Genomic DNA, 19,918 nt, shown 5'->3' with positions numbered 1-19,918 from the left:
TTTTATTGACATTTATTTAGTATCTACATTTAGGCGCCGGGAGGCGAGATGCGAACACATAATGCTGTGTGTTTCTGATCGATAGGATAGGGGAGGGAGGCACTGGGAGGGGTTTTTCGGGAGGGTAAGTTGTGCCGTATTTGTGCCTTACACGTGCTCATGGTCACGGTACGGTGTGGTGGTGTGTAATGGGGGAAGCGAAGCGTAAAAAAAATGTCCATTGATCCTGAGCACCAACAACGGATGTCATTTTCCACCCATACGGTGTAGATAACCTGATGCTCGACAATCCTTCGGTCGTTACAGTTGTCGGTCAAGCATACGGAAAACAACATCCGATCGCTCTTGCGGCGTTAGCTTAAAGATTTAGGCAACAAATCGTAACCGTCGGTGCGGTACGCTCTTTTTTACGACTGGTGCTAATAAATAACCATGTTAACAAGATTTTAATAACTGATTCACCAGCTTTCATGACCATCGTGAGAGGTCCATGATTCGTGTTCTTATGATGTGGAGCTATATTATGTGTGTGTGTGTGTGCTGCGGTTTACACTCCGGCACTCGGACGTTTCTATTCAACGCTGGTGTCAACTGTGTCCTGTTGCGGCTAATGCGCCCTCTTGTTATTGTTGTTATGTTTTTTTTTCTTCGCCTGCTCGAGCCACCAACAAACCGTCGAGGGTTATTAATGTTATCGTTTTGTTATCAATTTTATGCCTCCATTATCTCCATTGAGGCCGGATAAAATACAGTGGCAATAAAAGTGAACTCCAAACGAACAATACGAAATGGTGTCAAATTATTTCGCCGTACAAGACCATGCTTTGTGTGTGTGTGTATGTTTGGTGTGGATTTACTGTCGGGGATTATTATTCTGCCCTCCAAAAATGACGGTTTTGCCCTCCTTTTGTGGGGTGCTTTTATGTACTTTACCAAGGATTTAAACACGTACCAGTAGAATTGGGTAATGTGCTGGGTCGCATTAAAAATTAATAATTATGTACAGTATTTTTCCACTTACACTCGTTACGTGTAAGTGAAACATTCGGACTTTGTCGGATATTTTGTGTTAAACATCGGCTAAGTATTTTAACCAATTAGTTTAGCATCGTTCTTACTGTTGGCTAACGTTGACGAGTGTATGGGTTCGGTCAGCGATCTCCTTCAGTGCTATTTCCCGTGACATCAACTGAATAAGGTCACGAAACTTGCTTATCATCTTTCTACGGGAAAGTTGTGAGCTTCCAGCAGCACAGATTGACAGTGATGAACACGATGTCAGCACAGTGGTTTGTTGGCAATGTTACTCATTCGGGTGAGAAACGTACGTTTGATTGAAACCTGTCGTTCTTTGATTTTCCGGTTTTGTGTTTTCCATCTGTTTCAAACTTCTTCATCACTGAAAGGATAAGCTGAAGGCTATTGGCCTAATATTGTCCATACCCCCAAAGGTTGACCGACCGTAATTGATTAGTTTCAAATATGCAAAGGCAAGTTTTCGTACGTGAAGATAATACGAGTTGAAAGCTCGTACCAGCAATGGTGTACGAACATTGAGCGCTAACTTTTGGATACTGTAAGACGTTTTGGAAATGCTTCTTCGCAGAAACTTTTATGCAAAAATACTTGAGCTTGGACGGAACAAGTACGCCGATAAGCAGGTGAAAACTTTTCGTTTATTGTTACCGGTTTATTAGAAATGGGAGATGCTAGAAGTTTTGAAGTAGTTGGTTGTTCACCCCGTCAAGCACACGTTAAAGGTTAGCTATTAAGTAAATGAAACAAACGTATTTGTGATGCGATACTGTTTCTGACGGCACGCAAGGTAAAAGACTTTCCCGGATAATTATGCTAAGGATGTAATATCTACACGCATTCTGGTTCGTCCGTTCATATGCGACTTTAATTTGATATATCCTCAATGTAACCCGAACCGTGGTGTTGCGTTTTCATGTCAACAATTATTTAGCTTCCAAACCGGAATACAATCATTTGTGCTCGTTTCCTTTTTGTTAACAGTGGTTGGGTTGTATGAACGCATAAATAGGTTAGCAGGATAAGTTCAGCATTGTAGGTCACGGTGGTCTTAGTTCCAGGACACACATCGAGTAATGCCGGTAGAGTGGAATGGGGTAGACATCCGAACACTGCGTTCACGATATATTCTTGTTGCTTTAGGATGTAGCGATGTAGAATGGAGCATATTGGTTTTTTTCTGGCAAAGAAAACATACTTATGCTGGGCATTTTGGTGACGGGTTGACATTAAGGGCGTTGAAATGAAAGTCTAAGCTGATTGAGTGGATATGTTTGACCAAAATTGGGCGTGGAATTACATGATACATCACAATTGAAAACTGAAGAAGGTCAATCTTAAACGTGATCTTAAGATTACCACTAAATCAAATCAACCTTGGAGAACTAATCTAGATGAGAGTATTAATCTGGTTAACGATGTTTTGAGGCAACAAGTGGGATGGACAATCAGAAATGTTTTTGGTGGAATCCAGGAAATTCATAGACATGGTCGGTGCACCCAAATTAGCCGGTCCTATCGAATATGCTGACTCGAGCGGCACGCAATAAGCTGGACCGTCTTGAACGATCTTCTGGTTCGACGTCTGTTGCAAGCTTGTTAAATCGTTGCACGCTTACGGTACATCATTATTACCAAGATTGACCGATGGGGGGATCTAAGTTTCTTGGAAAAAAATGTTCATTTGGACTAGTGCAATATTGTTGTTAGGGCCGTTGTTCGGTAGATACTGTGAATGTTCAACGACTCGTTACACGCTGTTCTCCGTGGAACCCTCCAGGTTGAAGCCGTTGAAGCGTAATAATTAATTTTCCGTCGATTGCCTTTGATTATGTTCGCTTTAGTAATGGGTAATATTGTTGTACATACATGTTATCGTGTATATTTACTATATTAGGTATGTTCTGCTTCATTAAATTACTAGCAGCATTAGAAATGTTTGATTTAAAATGCAGTTTCTTAGCTAAAAATAATTGATGGCATATTATTGTGCAGTGTCCAATTCAGCGTTCAAAATGATTGAACTGAAATAACATGTACAGTTTGTCGATGGCCATTCCTTTTCCAGCAATGAAAACACAGACCCTACAACAAACTTCAGTTTGTTACTAATACATCTCTTAGCTCTTGAAACATCTTTTTATGTCCTCTATCAAATTCCGCCAATATTTCATTGCAGCAGTTATTTTCAAATGATTTCTTTCATAAAATAGATCCAATTGCAAACGAACTCTCTTATAGCATACGCGAAAGAGGTTTTAATCAGTACCTTCTAATAAATGATCATGTAAACAAAGAGCTGCTCACAAATCGCAAACATATGGTGCTTTTCGACATGAACAGCGAGAAGAACGAAAAATCTATACGACTGAAAACGACAAATGGTTTGCGGTAGCATATGTCAGCTCACTCACAATTTGTCAGCTTTATTAATCGACAGCGAGAACAAAAAGTGCAATCGTGCATGTCGGTTTGTGATGCAGCACTGTTGCAAAATGGTTGCAGATACAGTGCTGTAGGGAGCGAATGAATCTCTATTCATCAACTAAATGTATAGAGCTGTACGGGATGATGTATGATCGCGAAAGGATAAAACTATCACGTTTACATACATGTTCCGCTTTGATTCCGTGTATTGTTTTGTTCATCCTGAGAATAATTAAAAATATGCTTCCATTGATCTTTATGCTCTGTAATAGTCAACAAATTCTGACAGATTTTTATTTATGAACAATTTATGCGCTTACTGTAGATTAGTTAGCGTTTCATAACGACACAAAGGACGTTTCATTGGAATCGTTTAGCGAAGCTATAGAAAATGCGCTGCAATCGTCAACAATGATAGTAGGCTTTGATTTATAGTTCAAAGGCAACACAATAATAATACCTGTAAAGTATTGTTAGGGAACAATATATAGCATTGCAGCAGCTTTTAAGCTTTAATTGTCTAACAAATATTGATGAGAAAGGCGCACTCTCCATAATTAAAGAACTTAAAGTGGAAGCTATGTTTTGGAAGCCAAAATGAATTATGATTAGAATAATGCAATTTAGATGATTAATGTTTCAATTTTGGGCATATTTCTGAATAATGCAATCTATACCACATTAATGGGTAACTATAGTTAAGAATTGGCTTTTTTCTGCTAGGTAGTTAACGACACCCGATGAAGGGAAAAAATCCAAGTATAGTTGCACACAACCCCCACGCCGACTGCCGTGGATAATCTGTTGACATTTAATAAGCAATAAATATTCTCCACCATGTTATCTTTTCATCGGGCTCTAAATACGGTGGTGAATAGCCTGGGCTAAGGTTACTGGGCCACATGGAAGCATTTACATGTACGTATCCCGCTAGTCATAGTACGGAACAAAATGTACAGCAGTACGCGCAGGTACATTACGTGTAAGTGCTCTAATTTCCTCACATCCGGTTCTGAAGCGTTAGAAAAAATTCCGACCAGGCACACCGGAAGAACTTTGAAACGTAAATTGCTTTCTTCGCACAGCACTCGCTCGTATTATACGGTACACTGAAGTAGAGTGCCGTGCTATATGGCATGGAAGGAGAATTGTTAGTGTTAGTAGAACGATATTCACATAAACCGGTTGATATAATTATTCAAGCTCACTGATGCTAGTTGATAATGGCCGGAGGAAAGCTGCTTTGAAGAGTGCATACGATTGTTCTAGAGTGGCTCATTAACGGGCTTCGTTAATACAAGTCATGCATTTTAATTCCCTTCACAGAGCTTTTCTGATGTCACGATCTATCACCACGGCTCACGAAGGCAAGTGAGATGATGCAGCAAAATGTTTATAAGTTTAAGCCATGCATGTTATTGCTTTAAACCACGTGCTGTGGAGTTGCTATATCTTCGAAGGCAGCTCAAAAACAATTTATTTATGACAATCAACTGAGTGTGGAAATCGGTTCAGCATTGAGAGCTTAATATGTTAATAAAACATTTCTTAAAGATGTTTTAATTCTGGGCAAAATTGAAGCATTAATCTGCTACTCACGATTTTAGACGACTCTGGAGAGACTCCCGGAGCGCTCAAGAATAGACAATCCTCAAAGAATGACCACTCGGGTTTTGCATAATCCAAGACAAGTACAAGCAGAGGAAAGTTCTTGTGCATAGAACACTTTCTTTCCTTTGACTTTATCGTATAAGAAACCTCTTCTCAATGGAGCTGACAGAAACTTCATCATCAATTCAGGTGCCTTATTATAACATGAGAAATGTTTCTAATTATTTATTAAGCCTGAAATATTCCGAAACATGACCGATTGAATAAAACCCAGATAGCTGGCCACTCGCATAGCGACCGATCCCTCATTAACTCCCCCCTCATGCTCAGTAAAGGCAAACACGGCGTACAGCTTACCGTGTGCCACTATTGGTGCACCTGCATCGTTGAACCATTGTCCCTGCTGGGTACCGGGTGGAGGTATCAAACAGAAACCATGCTGTTGCCATATTATTTCCTTCGCCATATACTCCTTCAGCAGACTAACACATTCGATGTTGTCCGAGATCAGGGTGTACGTTGCACCGCGCAGATGCGTCGTATCGTCTTCATTCCTGCCGTACGACAACATCGTCACTTCGATAGTTTCCGGCCAGAGCATGCCGATGTCGATTGGTTGTATGGTGTCACTGTACTGTACATGACCACGTATCAGCACCATGGCGATGTTATTATCCCATCCAACAAACTCCGGATGTTTGAAGATGTTCCACACTTCAAACCACTTGGCATGGCCATAGAAATCGGTCGCACCCAGCACAATGTTGTATTCACTGGGCGGGGATAGATAGACGGCACTGGCCGAGGTTAATATCCATTTTGGCGTAATGATGGCACCGTTTCCTATGAGTTGGCGTGCGTATGCAATGGCGGCCATAAATGGGTACTGCCGAACTGACACGTCCTTCCCACCGACTTGACGTGTTAGGGGCTGGACGATGGTTACACAGCAAACAGCTATAACTGTCAGTAAGAGTTTCATTTTCCAGCAACTGTTGGGAACTAAAGAGTTATATTGATTGTACGGCCTTTAATATTTTTGATACTGGCGTCAGAAAGACTGAGCTTGATTTGTAAATAGACTTATTAGTTCCGCTTGATCGCAGTGAAATGAGAATAATGTATTTAGTTCCCTGCTTTGGATCCACCAACCACATCTGATGATGTACGAATATTTTTTTTCATTTTCCAGCAGCAAAGGTTCAAACTGCTTTGCATTAAAAATGTAACAACTCTACTACGTCATATGTCACCCATCTTTCGCATGATGGAATTAAAGCGCAACGATTATAATCATAACGTCCAAAAAGAAACTTATGTGTGAATTTTGTGGTCATTGCAAGTGATTCTAGTATGCCTCAGGTATTGTTCTAGTACTTGTTTTATTGCTCTATGTGTGATTTGCAACAAAAAAACGCGTCTCAAATGCCTGACTGATATATCAAGCACACTTATCCAATTTTGATAATTTTTTCCTGAATCCAGCTCGTAAATTTGAAAACGCGTGTCGCAACGGATCCTTGATTTATGCCTCCTTCGTGCTCAGCAAACGCAAACAACCCAAACAGTTGACCGTCCGCGATCAAGGGAGCGCCCGCATCGCTGTAAAACTGTCCTTGTTGTGCGCCGGGTATCGGGAACACACAGTAACCCTGTTTGTCTTTTATCATATCCTTCGCCAAATAATAGCCGAGGAAATTAACGCACGCATCATCTGCGGTGAGCATGTAGTCGGCCTCGCGCAGCCGGTGCGTAGCATGCTCATTTAGGCCGAAAGAAAGCATCTGCGCTTTGACCGCATCTGCGTCCGTGACGGGCAGATTGATTGGCTGCACCATGTTATTGTACTTGATATTTCCCTTCAGATGTATCAGTGCGATATTGTAGTCCCAACCGATGAACTCGGGATGTTTGTGGATGTGGTTCACCTCGTACCAATAGCCATTGTCGAGGAATTGGCTCGTACCGACCTGCACATAGTAGAGACTTTCCTCTAAAAAGTAGACGGCACTGGCGGACGTTAATATCCATCTCGTATCAATGATAGCACCATTTCCGACGTGATTGTACGCGTATGAAATGGCTGCCATAAACGGGTAGGTATTAATGGATACATCTTTTCCACCGATGTGACGCAACTGTGCCTGTGCGGACCGGGAGTAATAGATGCAAACTAGCGAAAGGAACACCAAAGAAACCTTCATCTTGAACTAAGCCATGAGAATTGTTCGGTGGCATTTTATAGTACCGACAATGTACCGGCAATTTAGTAGGCATTGTGAAAGATCGAGTGTATGCAGCTAACAACAACAAATTATAATTGCTCCGGTGGTTACTTGGTAACGGTTTGACTATTCGTTCTGCTACGTTCTGTGTCGATCTCTTGTGATAAATGTTTCGATTGTAGTAGTACATAGCGCTATAATTCTGATTTTTTCCTACCATTCACACTACATACGCTTGGAATTATCAATAATTGATCTGACTGTCGATGTAAAGGCGTTTCCCGAGGTGTTTTTACAAGGTTTTGATGAAATTATCTACGACTATTTGTACGGTTGGCATTCGCATTTTTCACAGATGTGCTCCAAACCATCAAATTCTAATTTATTTGGTTGTTTCAAAAGTGGTTCATTATGTTTAAATTTAAAGACAATTTAATTAGCTGTGATTGATGTTTATTTTGTATGAATAGTTACAATTATAAACGGTAGATGGCATTGCTGCATTGCATTGATGTGTTGTGTAAATGTGTAAATTAAAGTTAAATTTAACATTTCAAGGCAGGTTACACCATAATTTGAGGTAGCTTAACGTGATGGCAAAATGTTTTAAATGCTGATGATGAAGATACTGATACTGTGTGGTTCAATATGCGTTGCCTTTAATGTATTGGGAACAATGGTAAGTACATGGGTAAGAACGTGCAGTATCAATTGGTACACTGCTAATTGTTGCAAGCACATCCTCCACGATCCGAACCAAACAAAACAGAAGTGTAGCTAGAAGGCACCTAGAGAGGAAAACAATTTTGTTCACCACAATCAATAGCGCTGACCAGCATGCCACCGCCGGGCAGGGTCGTTTGAAAACACGGATTAATTTGTCGTTATCTGCCGAAACACTTGATCCAAAGCAAACCGGTACGCACACAGGCAGGAGAAGTCCGGCAGCGGTCGAGATAATCGAAATATCATCGAACAAAACCAATTCGTCAGCATTGCCCACCGACGAGTTGCTTCGGAGCCCGGCCAAACCCACCACAAAACGTGAAGGCAAGCTTTGTCACTATTATCGTTCTTGCTTCAGTCAATTCCGGTTCGAAGGTCATCCCTTCTTCCGTCTGGTGAAAGGGCATCCGAACGCTACGCCGCCGTGGGAAACGATCCGGAGGAGGTGGTTGCTTTGCTCGGTACTTTGCGATACGGTCGCTTCCTGTCAGTGGCACTGCCTCCGGGATTGTTTGGCGACAGATCAACAGCGTGTCCGGACGGTTGTGCCGTAATTCGGCGCATCCTGCTGCTTCTTCCCAATCAAACCAGTCAGTTCACTGCTCGTCCGGGCGAGGAGCGGCGCAAACGCGGAACGGCGGGAAACGGAAAGTGAAACAGATAGCTCCGGAGTGTCGGCGAATTACCTTCAGCCTTATCCACGTGCCCATTCATAGGTCCCCAGTGACCGTGCCCAGGTTCACCCACTTACCCAATACGTAGTGAAATTGAGAAAATGCGATACTTTCGCCCGGGGAACCGGAACGCGAACCGCGCGCGTTTCGGCCTGTTCGGAAACGGAAATCCAATTTAATTTTGACATTCTTTCAAATATTGATGAAGCAGCGAAATGTGTTTCATTATTGAGCTGGCAAACAAGGGCAACAGACACACAGACCGGATGGGATGAATCTCTTTTCTCGGTTTGACGGTTTAATTTCGTCCACCGAGGAATGACATTCGTTACGGTGACTGACTCCGGGATACGTTTGATGCTGGATGGAGGGTTTTATGTTTTGGCGTTAGGGTTTTGCTTGTTGCGAAAAGCATCGCAGTTTGCAGCGGACTCATTTTCCAAAGCAAGAGCAGTATCGGGCAATGTGCACTGTTCGCAGGAACCCGGTACTATCCAGCGATGACATAATTAATCTAAAACGCAATGCAGCGCACAGTGAGTTCCGTTTCGTCGAATTGAGCAATTGAAGCCATTAACACCAACTTTTGTACTCGGTTGGTGGACATATGTTTAACATAACGAAATTCTGACACACACACAGATTAGAAACGTTGCGAGAACAGGATTTTCATTAAAAGCGGGAATGACTTTGAAATGAATCGTCATAAATTTCCGGAATCGTGCAATCGGTAACTGGGAACTCCTAATATTTGCATAAAGTCAATAATTTGAGTTAGGAAATTCAGCATTCATCTTAATACGGATGCATCGGCATGCATGCGTTGGCGAGAATGCCAGTATGTGCGTCGGTATCGGAACGGCTGTAGTTATCGTAGTAGTAGCGATGCTGTTATAGTTTTTGGTAAAGGATGATAAACAATTCACGAGATTGTTTCATGAAAAGCGGGTTCGGTTCGTTGGCGTTTATCGTTTCAATTTTATTGATGGGTTTGCTTTGTACTTGCGGTAGTATTACAGCTGAAAATAGTATTCGGAATTTTGCTTTTATGTTGACGAGAGTATATCATATATTCTCGCAATTTTTGAAAATTGAAATAAATATTGCTTTCATTGTTTACGTTCTGTTCCGTATAAATGTTTAGTGTTTTCTGTTTTAATTTAGGAAATTAGATATCTGTTTAATTTGATCTTTAAAAATAAATTTTGCTCGCAACATTCCATTTTTGTTTTTTATTCCACTAATATGTTCTTTCTATTGTTTATTTTTGCATCGTTTGCAGGGATCAATTAATTTAATAGCAATAAATTTACCATCGTTGATTTGATTGTGGTTTTACCATTGATTGGTGCCGGAAAGATCTTGTGTGCTGGTAAACAATCAATTTGAAAACCATTTTAAATAGATTCTTTTGATGTCTTTTTGCTGCAGGAATGTGCGAATTTCATCGATTAATTGAGGCTAATTGAAATTGTTCCCTGTGCGCTTACACAAAGGGGTTTGGAAATCAGACGCACTGGCATTACAACTACCATGCCCGTACCAAATTTAGACGTGAGCATAGTTTGCACAAATAAACCAACCCTAACAAGCATATTGTGCACACACACACACACACAGTCTGGCTTTGTTCCAACATTCCAGAAACAATTTGCAACCAACTATCCTGATTTTGGTGTGGTAAACTGATGCGAAGAGACGGTGGAAAGGTTTGATCCTTCATTCATGGTTTAAATTCTACCGAGACATCATTTCAAGCCATCAAACCACATAAACCACAACAACCATTTGTCGCTGCTGCTTTTGTGTTTTCGTTGGCATACGACGGCTGATTGGGTCGCGCTCGACGAACGTGAATGATATGATCGCTGACATGATGACATGGGCTAAACAATGAATAGTTTTATCATGGTTAGAGTGAGGATGTGTGTTTGGTTGCAGGCAATTGATTTTTTGTTTGAGAAATGTTCCATGAGAAAACACAGGAAGTTTGATACTCTTTGTTGCACTAGTTGTGTGCTTTAATGAGTGTGAAAACGTTACAGGGTTCATAGTGGTAAAAGCATAATGGAGAACTATTTTTGCCGTCAACTTCTAGAACATTCTCCTGTTGTTGTAGAAAAGGCACTACAAGTGCATTTTTCTACCGCTCGTCGAGGCATGGTGCAACGACACACATTTACCACCTGGGAGTGGGCCACTCTTGCACTCACTTTCCATCGATCACTTAAAGCCATTCTTCGATACAATCGTCAAGTGCTTTGGTTGTACCATTTGCACGATAGTCATCCAGTGTCCATCGGTGCATGGCATTATGTACCTCCGCAACTAACTGGCTCCAGCTACCATATCTACCCGTCTCACACCGCCGCCTTCTGACCCGTGTCACACCGGTTAACACTTGTCAGTGCGCTGCATACGTATCCGGGACATGCTGCCAGCGGTGCATCGCATCGCAACGTTGGGTGCGTTAGGTCCGATTAGCTTTGTGAGCGCTATGGGAAGGGTGTTTCTGCTACTTCTAAGACCTGTTTACAGCTGCAGTGCTTCAGTGCTCGGCTTTTGGAGGACTCTTGGGGCAATGTTTACTCGTCTCCAGCTTGCGTCTGTACCTTTTTCTACCGTTCTGCGGTACATTCAGCACTCCCAGTTGCCGTTGTTGGCGTCCCGGTCGGGATGATGCTTGTCCCAGTTTGCAAACGGAGTCACATTACCGGTGATGTGCACACATAACGACACAAGCACTAGCCAGTTGTTAGACGCTGGAGCAACTTTAGAGCTAATTTTTCCCGGAATGGTATAATCATTTTATTGAACCATTACCAATCGCTCTTGGAATAGCATGAAGCTTCAGAAATTCCAGTGAAATCGGATCTGAAACACTAAGAACGCAACGATGCATAGCTCGAGATGAGTGGCTAATAAAAAAAGTAATGCATTTAAACAATGAAACGATATTTCTTATTTTAATTGAATAATAGCTCCGACTTCTTCTAGGTTATCTTCGATGATTGATTTATTTAATTAAAAATAGATATGCTCGTTTGATATACAAGTTGCAGACTTTTAGGCGAACTCGATTTAAAACGATGAATTGACCTTGAATTGTGATTGACAGCAACATGTGATACATCTTTTTGATCTCTTGCAGTTTACATGTCTGCTAAAATAACATATTATCATCACTAATGCCACAATTGAATGGACTTGAATTTGGGTTTCTTCGTGACAGTCGGTTGATTCATTTCGATTAGCTCTTCCTTCTGTAGACTTAAAAAAAAAATGATTCACAAGCTGTGAAACCACTGCTTGGTATCACAGTGTATTTACGTCGAGAAGTGGTAGACACTTACGTCGCATGATCTTTCGACAAGCAAGCAAATATCATGTACCCCGCTGTAACCGACGATCTGCCATACATGTTGGTGTCCTTTAACCACCGCTACTTTAGGATCAAGAGGCTTGCGGGTTTCAGGTGTAGGGCCACTGTACAGTGCAGATGTAATTCTTTTTTTAGTGCCTTGCGTCGAACCCGCACAAAACGGAATGGATCCGATTACGGGAGTCGTTTTGCGCGTAGAAAATTTATAGCTCCAAAAGCAATCACGATAAGCTATCGTAGGCAAACAGGTATGTGGTTAATGCTGGCTTTCTCTCACATCTCTTAGAATACACTTAAGTCCACAGACACAAACACACACATGAAAGAAAACCGCGGCGCATTCGAAAAGCGAGAGACATCACCTGACAATGTCGCTCGGTGTGGTTGTAATGGAAGTTGGATTTTGCGGAGACGTAGGATGAGCGTACATAAATCACAGCATCGTCATCGTCCATCATCGGTTCCTCGGTTCGCAGCAAATATGAGAGCCAGCGTGTCCTTATCATGCGGCAACCATAAAGTCTGGCTTTCACGCTCAAATGTATGAACAAACACACATTCACGCACAAGCAGTGACACTTTGTTCGAAATTAAAGTCACCAGGAAGCGACCGCAACTTTGAAGTCATCATTCAAACGCCTTCTCGGGATTGCGGGATTGCATACATTTCGGCGCGAGATGGAACATGTTGGAAACCAATTAAACGCGTAAGCCTACCGAACGCTCAAACCGTACCGATGCTTTGTAATTCGGCTTGGTAGTGAAGGTAATCAAACACCAAGCGCGGGTTTAATGAGATTAATGGTAACTATGAGTCCGTGTGGGCTGTATCCGTAGGCGTTATCGCGCACCGTTCGGATGCTGCCAGAGTATTGGGAAAATTATTCATTTGTGCTAACAGTGAACATAATTTCAACCAAGACGGAAGGGGCCATAGAAACTTTAGCTTACATTAAGATAAGCTTAGCATGAAGATTTTCGGAACTTGTAATAAGATTTACGAAAAGGCAGATAACAAACAAAATCACGAATGAAACTATTCTGCAAATCTTTTCAAGGAGAGAAACCTCCATCAATTAGAATCCATTTCGTCCCGTTCTCCCACTGAATTGATTTTGTCTCCATTTACGTACTGAAGACTGATAAACTGAACGAATAAATATTGTTTAACTACCCTCCTCATCCGACGGTAAGATTTTCCACAAAATGAGCCACCGGTTGCGTTTCTCCAGTCCTTCCACTTACACACCACATCTGGTAATGGTTAGAAATTTGGGCCACAGCAACGCAAAATCATCAAACAGTTTAAAATGCGCCCTTCGTAGAGTGTGTTATTTGCTGAAACAGGCAGGAACGCTTCCTGAATATCGTACGCACTGGAAGGCCGTTCTTGATGGACCCAAAACCATGGGGAAGGAAAACAAAAACCTTCCCCAAACCAACCGCAAGGACCCGCGCGCTCGAGCGAAATTCAATTCATCGCAATTTAACGGATGAAACGTGATTGAATGCCATGAAAACTAATTTAATTACGGTAAACTAATTAATGGCTTGGTTGAGCTGGAAAAGAGAACGTTAAACGGAGGATAAGAGGAGCAAAAAAAAAGGGGAAAAAGACGGAGGTGCTGTAGTGGTAAGGGAAGGTTTTATTTTTTTTAAATTTATTTATTATTTCCTTTGTCTGTTGCTACCACCTTCCGGGTGGTTAGCTTTTGGGTTTGGTTGTTTCACTTTACTTGTGTGCGCCTTATGTGTGTGGTTTATGGCTACAGCTGGTTGGTGGGGAAGTTTCGTGGTTCCATTGCGAGACTCCTCGAAAGGTCATTACGTGATTGATTTAAGTAAACGATGTAAAAAGACATGTTATTCATTGATGTTAGAGATGTCATACAAACACCTAAATCAATTGTTTAAACTTGAATTGATTTTCCTTTGAAGTGCAAAGTGATAATCAATTTCTAAAAAATTTTTGCTCTCATGTAAGTATTCTAAAATGTTTTGTTTTTTTTTTTTTAAATTAGTTTCATAAGTGTGCAAGTTCCGCTATATTTCACCATTAACACTGAGTACGTAAAGAGATAAATTAAACTCTTACTTTTCCAGTCGCTTCACCAAGTCAACAATGGTGGCCAAGAATGTTGCATCCTATAGAAAATTGCACCGCAGTACCATTATTCTATTTTACAAATTTTTATTGCCTCGGAAGAATCTCTTCGGTTCAGCAAAATTTAAATAATGCACCAAAAACTGACCATCAGCATTTGGAATAACTGCAGACAACGTCTTTTACTTCTTGCAAGTATCACGACAAACCAAAAAAAAAAAAATACATCGTAGCGAATAACAAAGCGCAACTCCTTTTGGCAGCAACCGGTTGGTCCCCGGGGGAAAAAGTGCATAAAGATGGCATTTGCAGGCACAGACGCTTTCGGACCAGCCCAGTGCTGGACAGTTTTATGCTAAGGCAGTGGAATATCGTTGCAGAAAAATGGTTCCTTCCTCGGAATGCTAATTGATGCAGTTTAAGGGAACCGTTGCACTTACACGGAGCATTTAACGGGAGCGTTTTGGCATAAAGTTTAGCCGCTATATGCGTCGCCACCAGCAGCAACACGCGCACAGCAACATGGCGTAATTTTGGAAACGTATGGCGCTATAAAACGGTGCCCGTGCTGGGCGCGTTATGGTTAAGCGTTTTGCAAAATGAAATTGTGCCGCAGTTTTAAATTAATTCACAGCTGTGGCGATGATGCTGTGGATGAGCGCAGGGGGCAATGAAGGTAGTATGGAGAGGGAATGCAGAACAACAAAAACAAATAAAATGGAAGAAGATATAATTTGCAGAACAGAGGAATTGTGACCCAAAACAACGCAACATAGAGAACGAGTGAGCTGTTAAAATTCAGCCGATGTCCTTTCCACATTTAATCGGGCCATCCTGCCCTGTCCTGTCGCCATTGGCTGCGACGTCGTGATCATCATTATCGTTATCGTCGTTATCAACATCATCATAAATTCGTCGTAATTCACTCGAAGCACCCCTGTGAAAGTGATGAGCGGATGGTGTTTGTACGTGCAGAGCACATAATGAGAGTAAAATTAAAATAGGAAAAAGAAATATCAATTCGAAACCACCATGTCCCTCCACAGCAAGCAAACGGCTCATGGGATGTGGCTGGAACGACCACACACAGCATGATGATGTTGGAATTTTCCACTGTCAGACATGCAGGTGGTAAGTCGTTCCAACGTTGAGTTTGCTCACACAATTTACATACCCAGTGCACGATCAATCGAACTGGCGGGCAAAATTGTCAAGGGATAAATTATGATCCCCCTCAAAACATGCACAACAGTAGCCGGATGAGTAGGCTTGAGGCAGAAAACCCACACACACACAAACACGGCTGCTTTCATCTTCCTTTACGAAATAGGCTGTATATGCTTGTTGCGGTTGGTGACAAAGCCCTCACGCACGCCTGTACATAGAGTGATGGGATTAATTAAACAACACCAAACATACATGGGTTGTATGATTTGACTGACTGGTTGAGCAGTTTTCGTTTTACATTGTTTCTGCAGCGATATGTCAGTGATGATTTGAACAATAGGACTGTTGCAATCTTTGGCCCATTTGTTTTTGGCCAAATACACATACAACGAAGGAGTAGATTGCGGCGAGAGAATAAGGGTTGAATGATTTTTGAGTGGTATAGAAGATATGCAGCTTGTCCACCAGTGACTGCCATAATATTTGACAACTGATTGACAGTTGGCAGATAAATATAAGAAAGAATAAAAATAATGGATAATGGTAGCATACCGTGGTGATTACCGTGATTAAATAGCAGTAGGAATAATTGTAGCAAAAGGACACAAAACAGATTGTACTTTAAAGGAAACAATAAATGAAATTGATTCTTAGCATTTTAACAACCTACTAGTAAAATTATATGAACCCCTTTGATATCAACAACGCCAAAAAGTATGCAATCGGCATAACAAAATATTTTTTGAAGGTTTTAAACTATTCCACATCTGAGTTGTATGGTTACTGTTTTTATTTTAATATAGTAAAATTTTTTGCGTAATTTTGAAAACGTTACACCTCAACCCACCCACAGTGCAACTGTAGAAATATTAAATTTACTAACACTTTGATTTTAGTGGGAGGTGTCGGAATTGATCTGATTCGAATTCTGCTGTTGTCCTGAAACACGATGCGTAACATGCTTTTGCACGCCATGATCGTTTTAATTGGTTAATAAATTGTACACGAGGCACATTCTCACTCAATATAAACGATGCATTGAGGTTGCAATTTCATTAATTCTGCTCGGGCACTTTTGCAGCAGCAAATTTATTAACATGTTCTCGTAAAATGAAAACGGCATCCGGTTGTGTCTTTCGGAGTGGCTTGGGCCATATCACCGTCACGCTACTATTCGGTGCCGTTTCGCTTTACTGTTGAAGTCGGTTTTTTAGTTTGGGGTGAAAAAGAATAAAATACACATCTTGCATCTCGTTGCGGCAGCCCGACGTACCCGACGTACGTCAGATCGAATGACAAATTCGTTTTATTTTATAAATATGGATGAAGATAATGCTGATTCAAATGTGGAATTCGCTTTCGAAATGAGCATCGACCAAAAAGATCTTCACGGCCCGGTCCCATTCTCGGTCGGAGTACTGGATGGGGGACCTACTCACCGCACACAGGAACACAGGAAAGTGCTGCATCAGCTTGGAAGATTGGGTCGGTCGTTCCAGTCTACTATCATCATACTGTCACCAATATGCTCGGTGGTGAATCGGAAAAAAGGTAACAAATTATAATATGGAAAAAAGGCCATCTGATGTAGCCGTGTGTCGTGAATGGGTTTTTTTTGTTCACCATTTTAAATTTGTCATTTTTCACTAATATTCCAATACGGTTGACTCGTTTGTTTCGCGGACAACGCATCGTCCTCGGGGCCAGGTGAATAATAATTTGTGCATTAAAACAATCTCCTTTTTTTCTGAGCGTCTATGTGTGTGTATGTGTGTGTGTTGTGCCTGTGTGGCAACTTTCCACATCGAACCACACCCAGCGACATTTAAATTTATTATTAATCTCATTATAAAACGAAAAATATTTATTCAATTATGTTCGCTTGAGTGGTGCATGATTTATTTAAATGCTCAATAGGTTCGCATTTGCATCAATGGTGCACACGTACCTGTGTGCGACTGCACTGGCGATATTGTCCGATTGTATCTAAGAGTCAGAAAATTGCAAACCTCCGACTGAATAATAAAATACAAACGTTTAACTATCGTATTCACACAGAATCTGAGTGGAAATCTATTATTATTATGAAATTAGCATGAATCTTGTTCGGCGTGGAAGTGAAGTATTCCTGATTTATTGGACCTTCTTAAAAATGAGAATGAGAGAGTAGTTACGATGCATTCATTAGAACGGTACTGATGTCCACTTGCCATGAAACTCTATCAAGAGTAACTAAATAGCGCTAAATAAACCATTTATTCAATCTTGCACCACCTAACCGAAAGCACTCAACACAATTTTCTTCTCTCTACTTTAGTTCCCTTCATTAGTCGGGTGGATATGAAAATTAATCCTCAAACGAAAGTGCATAACAAAACAAAATAACTGAAATGCGCTGCGGACAGTACCAGTTTGCGGAACGCAACTAGAACATAAAGCACAATGTCACCCGGCGACCAGAGTTCCTTTTCAAACCATGACCCACGCCACAGCACTGTAATACCATTAGTTCTTTACTCTGCAGCAGGAAAAACGGCTGGTCGTAGCGGTCACGATTTTCTGTGGGAGTACATACAACAAAAAAGAGAGATTTCTACAAGAAACAGCTTTACAGAGGATCTTTAAGCGAACTAAGTGTAAGAAAGGCAGTGAATGAGATGAAACGGTCCGACGAACTACCGCTCCAAGATGGGTGGCATATTAAACCAACTCTTGAAGATACCTGCGATTAGTTGCAGCGAGCTTGATCGTGTTCGTTCGGGTGCAATCCTAACGTGTCCTTCGCTCCATTTTGCCGGTTCTGCTCCTTCCCGGAAGCGTGCGCTGAACTGCAGAGTCGAAAAAGAAAATGGCATTCTCAGTGTATAAAATTTAATGTGTGTAATTACTTAATTAGATTGCGGAGGATTCGTCGTGCCCATTCCGGGTGCTACATTCTGCGACTTAATTGTGCGAACTATGGTGGGCCAGCATTAGTGCGGACGTGAGATTCCTCTTTGAACTTTGGTTCGGTCTGACGCTGGGAAGTGGGTTAATGCTGGAGGTTAAAAAATAAAACAACAAAAAAAAAACGGCACCGAGCTCGATTATGGTTGAAGCGTGCTTGAAGTTGATCTGCTTCAAGATCGTGAAGGTGAAAGGGCGAAAGAAACAAAAATTAATTACACAACTTCAGACGTGCGGATTTAAGCTGATTAACTGATGTGGCTTTCGGGCTGGGGAGACGATGGTTTTGGATCGGGAAGGCAGTGGCAATGGTTCGTTAGTGGGTGAGTGGAAAATTGCGTTAGGGTCAGCTAGGAGCTTGCTTGATATTTGTCGCTTAAAAGTAGCTTACAAAGTAATGAACGAAAGCGGCAAGACATTTATAACATTACAGCACAATAAATAAATGGGATAGTTAATTTTTGAATGCCACGGGTACATAATGGACTGACACTTCGCTTTATAGTTTTGTTTGATTTGCCTAAGTTCTGAACTGTTTGCGATGTTAGATGTTTGACAAGCGTACCATTTTGCTCCATTTATATAGTATCTTTAGGTTGAATCATCTCATTGAAAATGTGTCATAAACTTTAATGATCTTGTCCTGTTGCAATTATCGTTTTATAGTTATTTAGTGGATGAATACAATTTATTCACTTTCCAGACTTAAAATATAAAGTTTCCAACCCAGCCACCCATCAAAACGAATGGCACGCACTTTTAGCGGGATGCGTGATTGCTGCGAGTGGTTTGTTTATAAAATTAATGTGCTTTATTGTCCTCGCAACATTAATGCGAACCACATTAAACGGTTTGGCATTATAATATCCACAAATATCCGATAGCTAGTGGATGGGATATGCAATGGAACAGAACAGAACTATGGGGGAGGTTGTGGGTTTTGCAAACGACTAAACGTCCCTTTTGGACATTATTCGACGGATCGGTGTCCAAAAACCCCAAAAACATCAGATGTTAGGCGATGTATCATTTGCATTTCATTTAACAGCCGGGACTACTCCGTAGTTCCTCCCCCGGTAAAAAATAGATCCCATGCCAGTCTATCACCGTTTGTTCGAATGATCTCTCGCTGCTCGTTGGCGTGATCATAAGTCTTTGGGCGTATTGCTTTTCCCCTTTCCCATTTTCGTGAATTTCGCAAGAACGCACATTTGGCTATGCCCAAATGATGGAAAACATAATCATAAATCAGTGTAATATAGCCCACCGACAGTCGGTAACGGCCCGAAAGGGGTTCTGGCATTTTGACTCTCGCCCCTTACCACCCCACGAAACGTTCACCGTCGCATCCCAGCTTTTCGATACTCTCGATATGCACTAATGGCGCTGCGTGGGGGTTTTGGGGTGTCTGATTCCGCTTTCGCTAGTGGTAGAATTAATTTATACCAAAAAAAGCTCCTTTGTTTCGACGGACGGATCGACGAAATCATATTAAATTCAGTGAAACAAAAGAAATTAATTATTTTATACAAATGCCATCGTCGGTGATGGTCTGTGCAGGGGAAAAGGCAAAGAGGTTTTATATTCGGGTGCGTGGGTGCGATGTTCCATCCACAGTTAA

The 19,918-nt window shown here is 41.5% G+C and overlaps 2 protein-coding genes across 2 annotated transcripts; both read right to left on the bottom strand.

Moving 5' to 3' along the window:
* Window positions 1-5,290: 5,290 nt before the first annotated feature.
* On the bottom strand, window positions 5,291-6,055 carry LOC128713194 (collagenase-like). The gene has a single exon (XM_053808055.1). The coding sequence runs from the start codon at window positions 6,053-6,055 to the stop codon at window positions 5,291-5,293; it is 765 nt and encodes a 254-aa protein (XP_053664030.1).
* A 469-nt stretch (window positions 6,056-6,524) lies between these two features.
* Window positions 6,525-7,277, bottom strand: LOC128715329 (chymotrypsin-1-like). The gene has a single exon (XM_053810212.1). It carries the CDS (start codon window positions 7,275-7,277, stop codon window positions 6,525-6,527), a length of 753 nt encoding a protein of 250 aa, XP_053666187.1.
* Between the last annotated feature and the right edge of the window lie 12,641 nt (window positions 7,278-19,918).

This window comes from Anopheles marshallii, chromosome 3, assembly GCF_943734725.1.
Source record: "Anopheles marshallii chromosome 3, idAnoMarsDA_429_01, whole genome shotgun sequence".
Lineage (NCBI taxonomy): Eukaryota > Metazoa > Arthropoda > Insecta > Diptera > Culicidae > Anopheles > Anopheles marshallii.
Note: the sequence above shows the minus strand (reverse complement) of the source record. Positions and strands in the feature narration are given on the sequence as shown.

Bases quoted from the DNA above. Each gene is read 5' to 3' on its own strand.
- LOC128715329 (XM_053810212.1), bottom strand. From the start codon at position 7,277: ATGAAGGTTTCTTTGGTGTTCCTTTCGCTAGTTTGCATCTATTACTCC.
- LOC128713194 (XM_053808055.1), bottom strand. From the start codon at position 6,055: ATGAAACTCTTACTGACAGTTATAGCTGTTTGCTGTGTAACCATCGTC.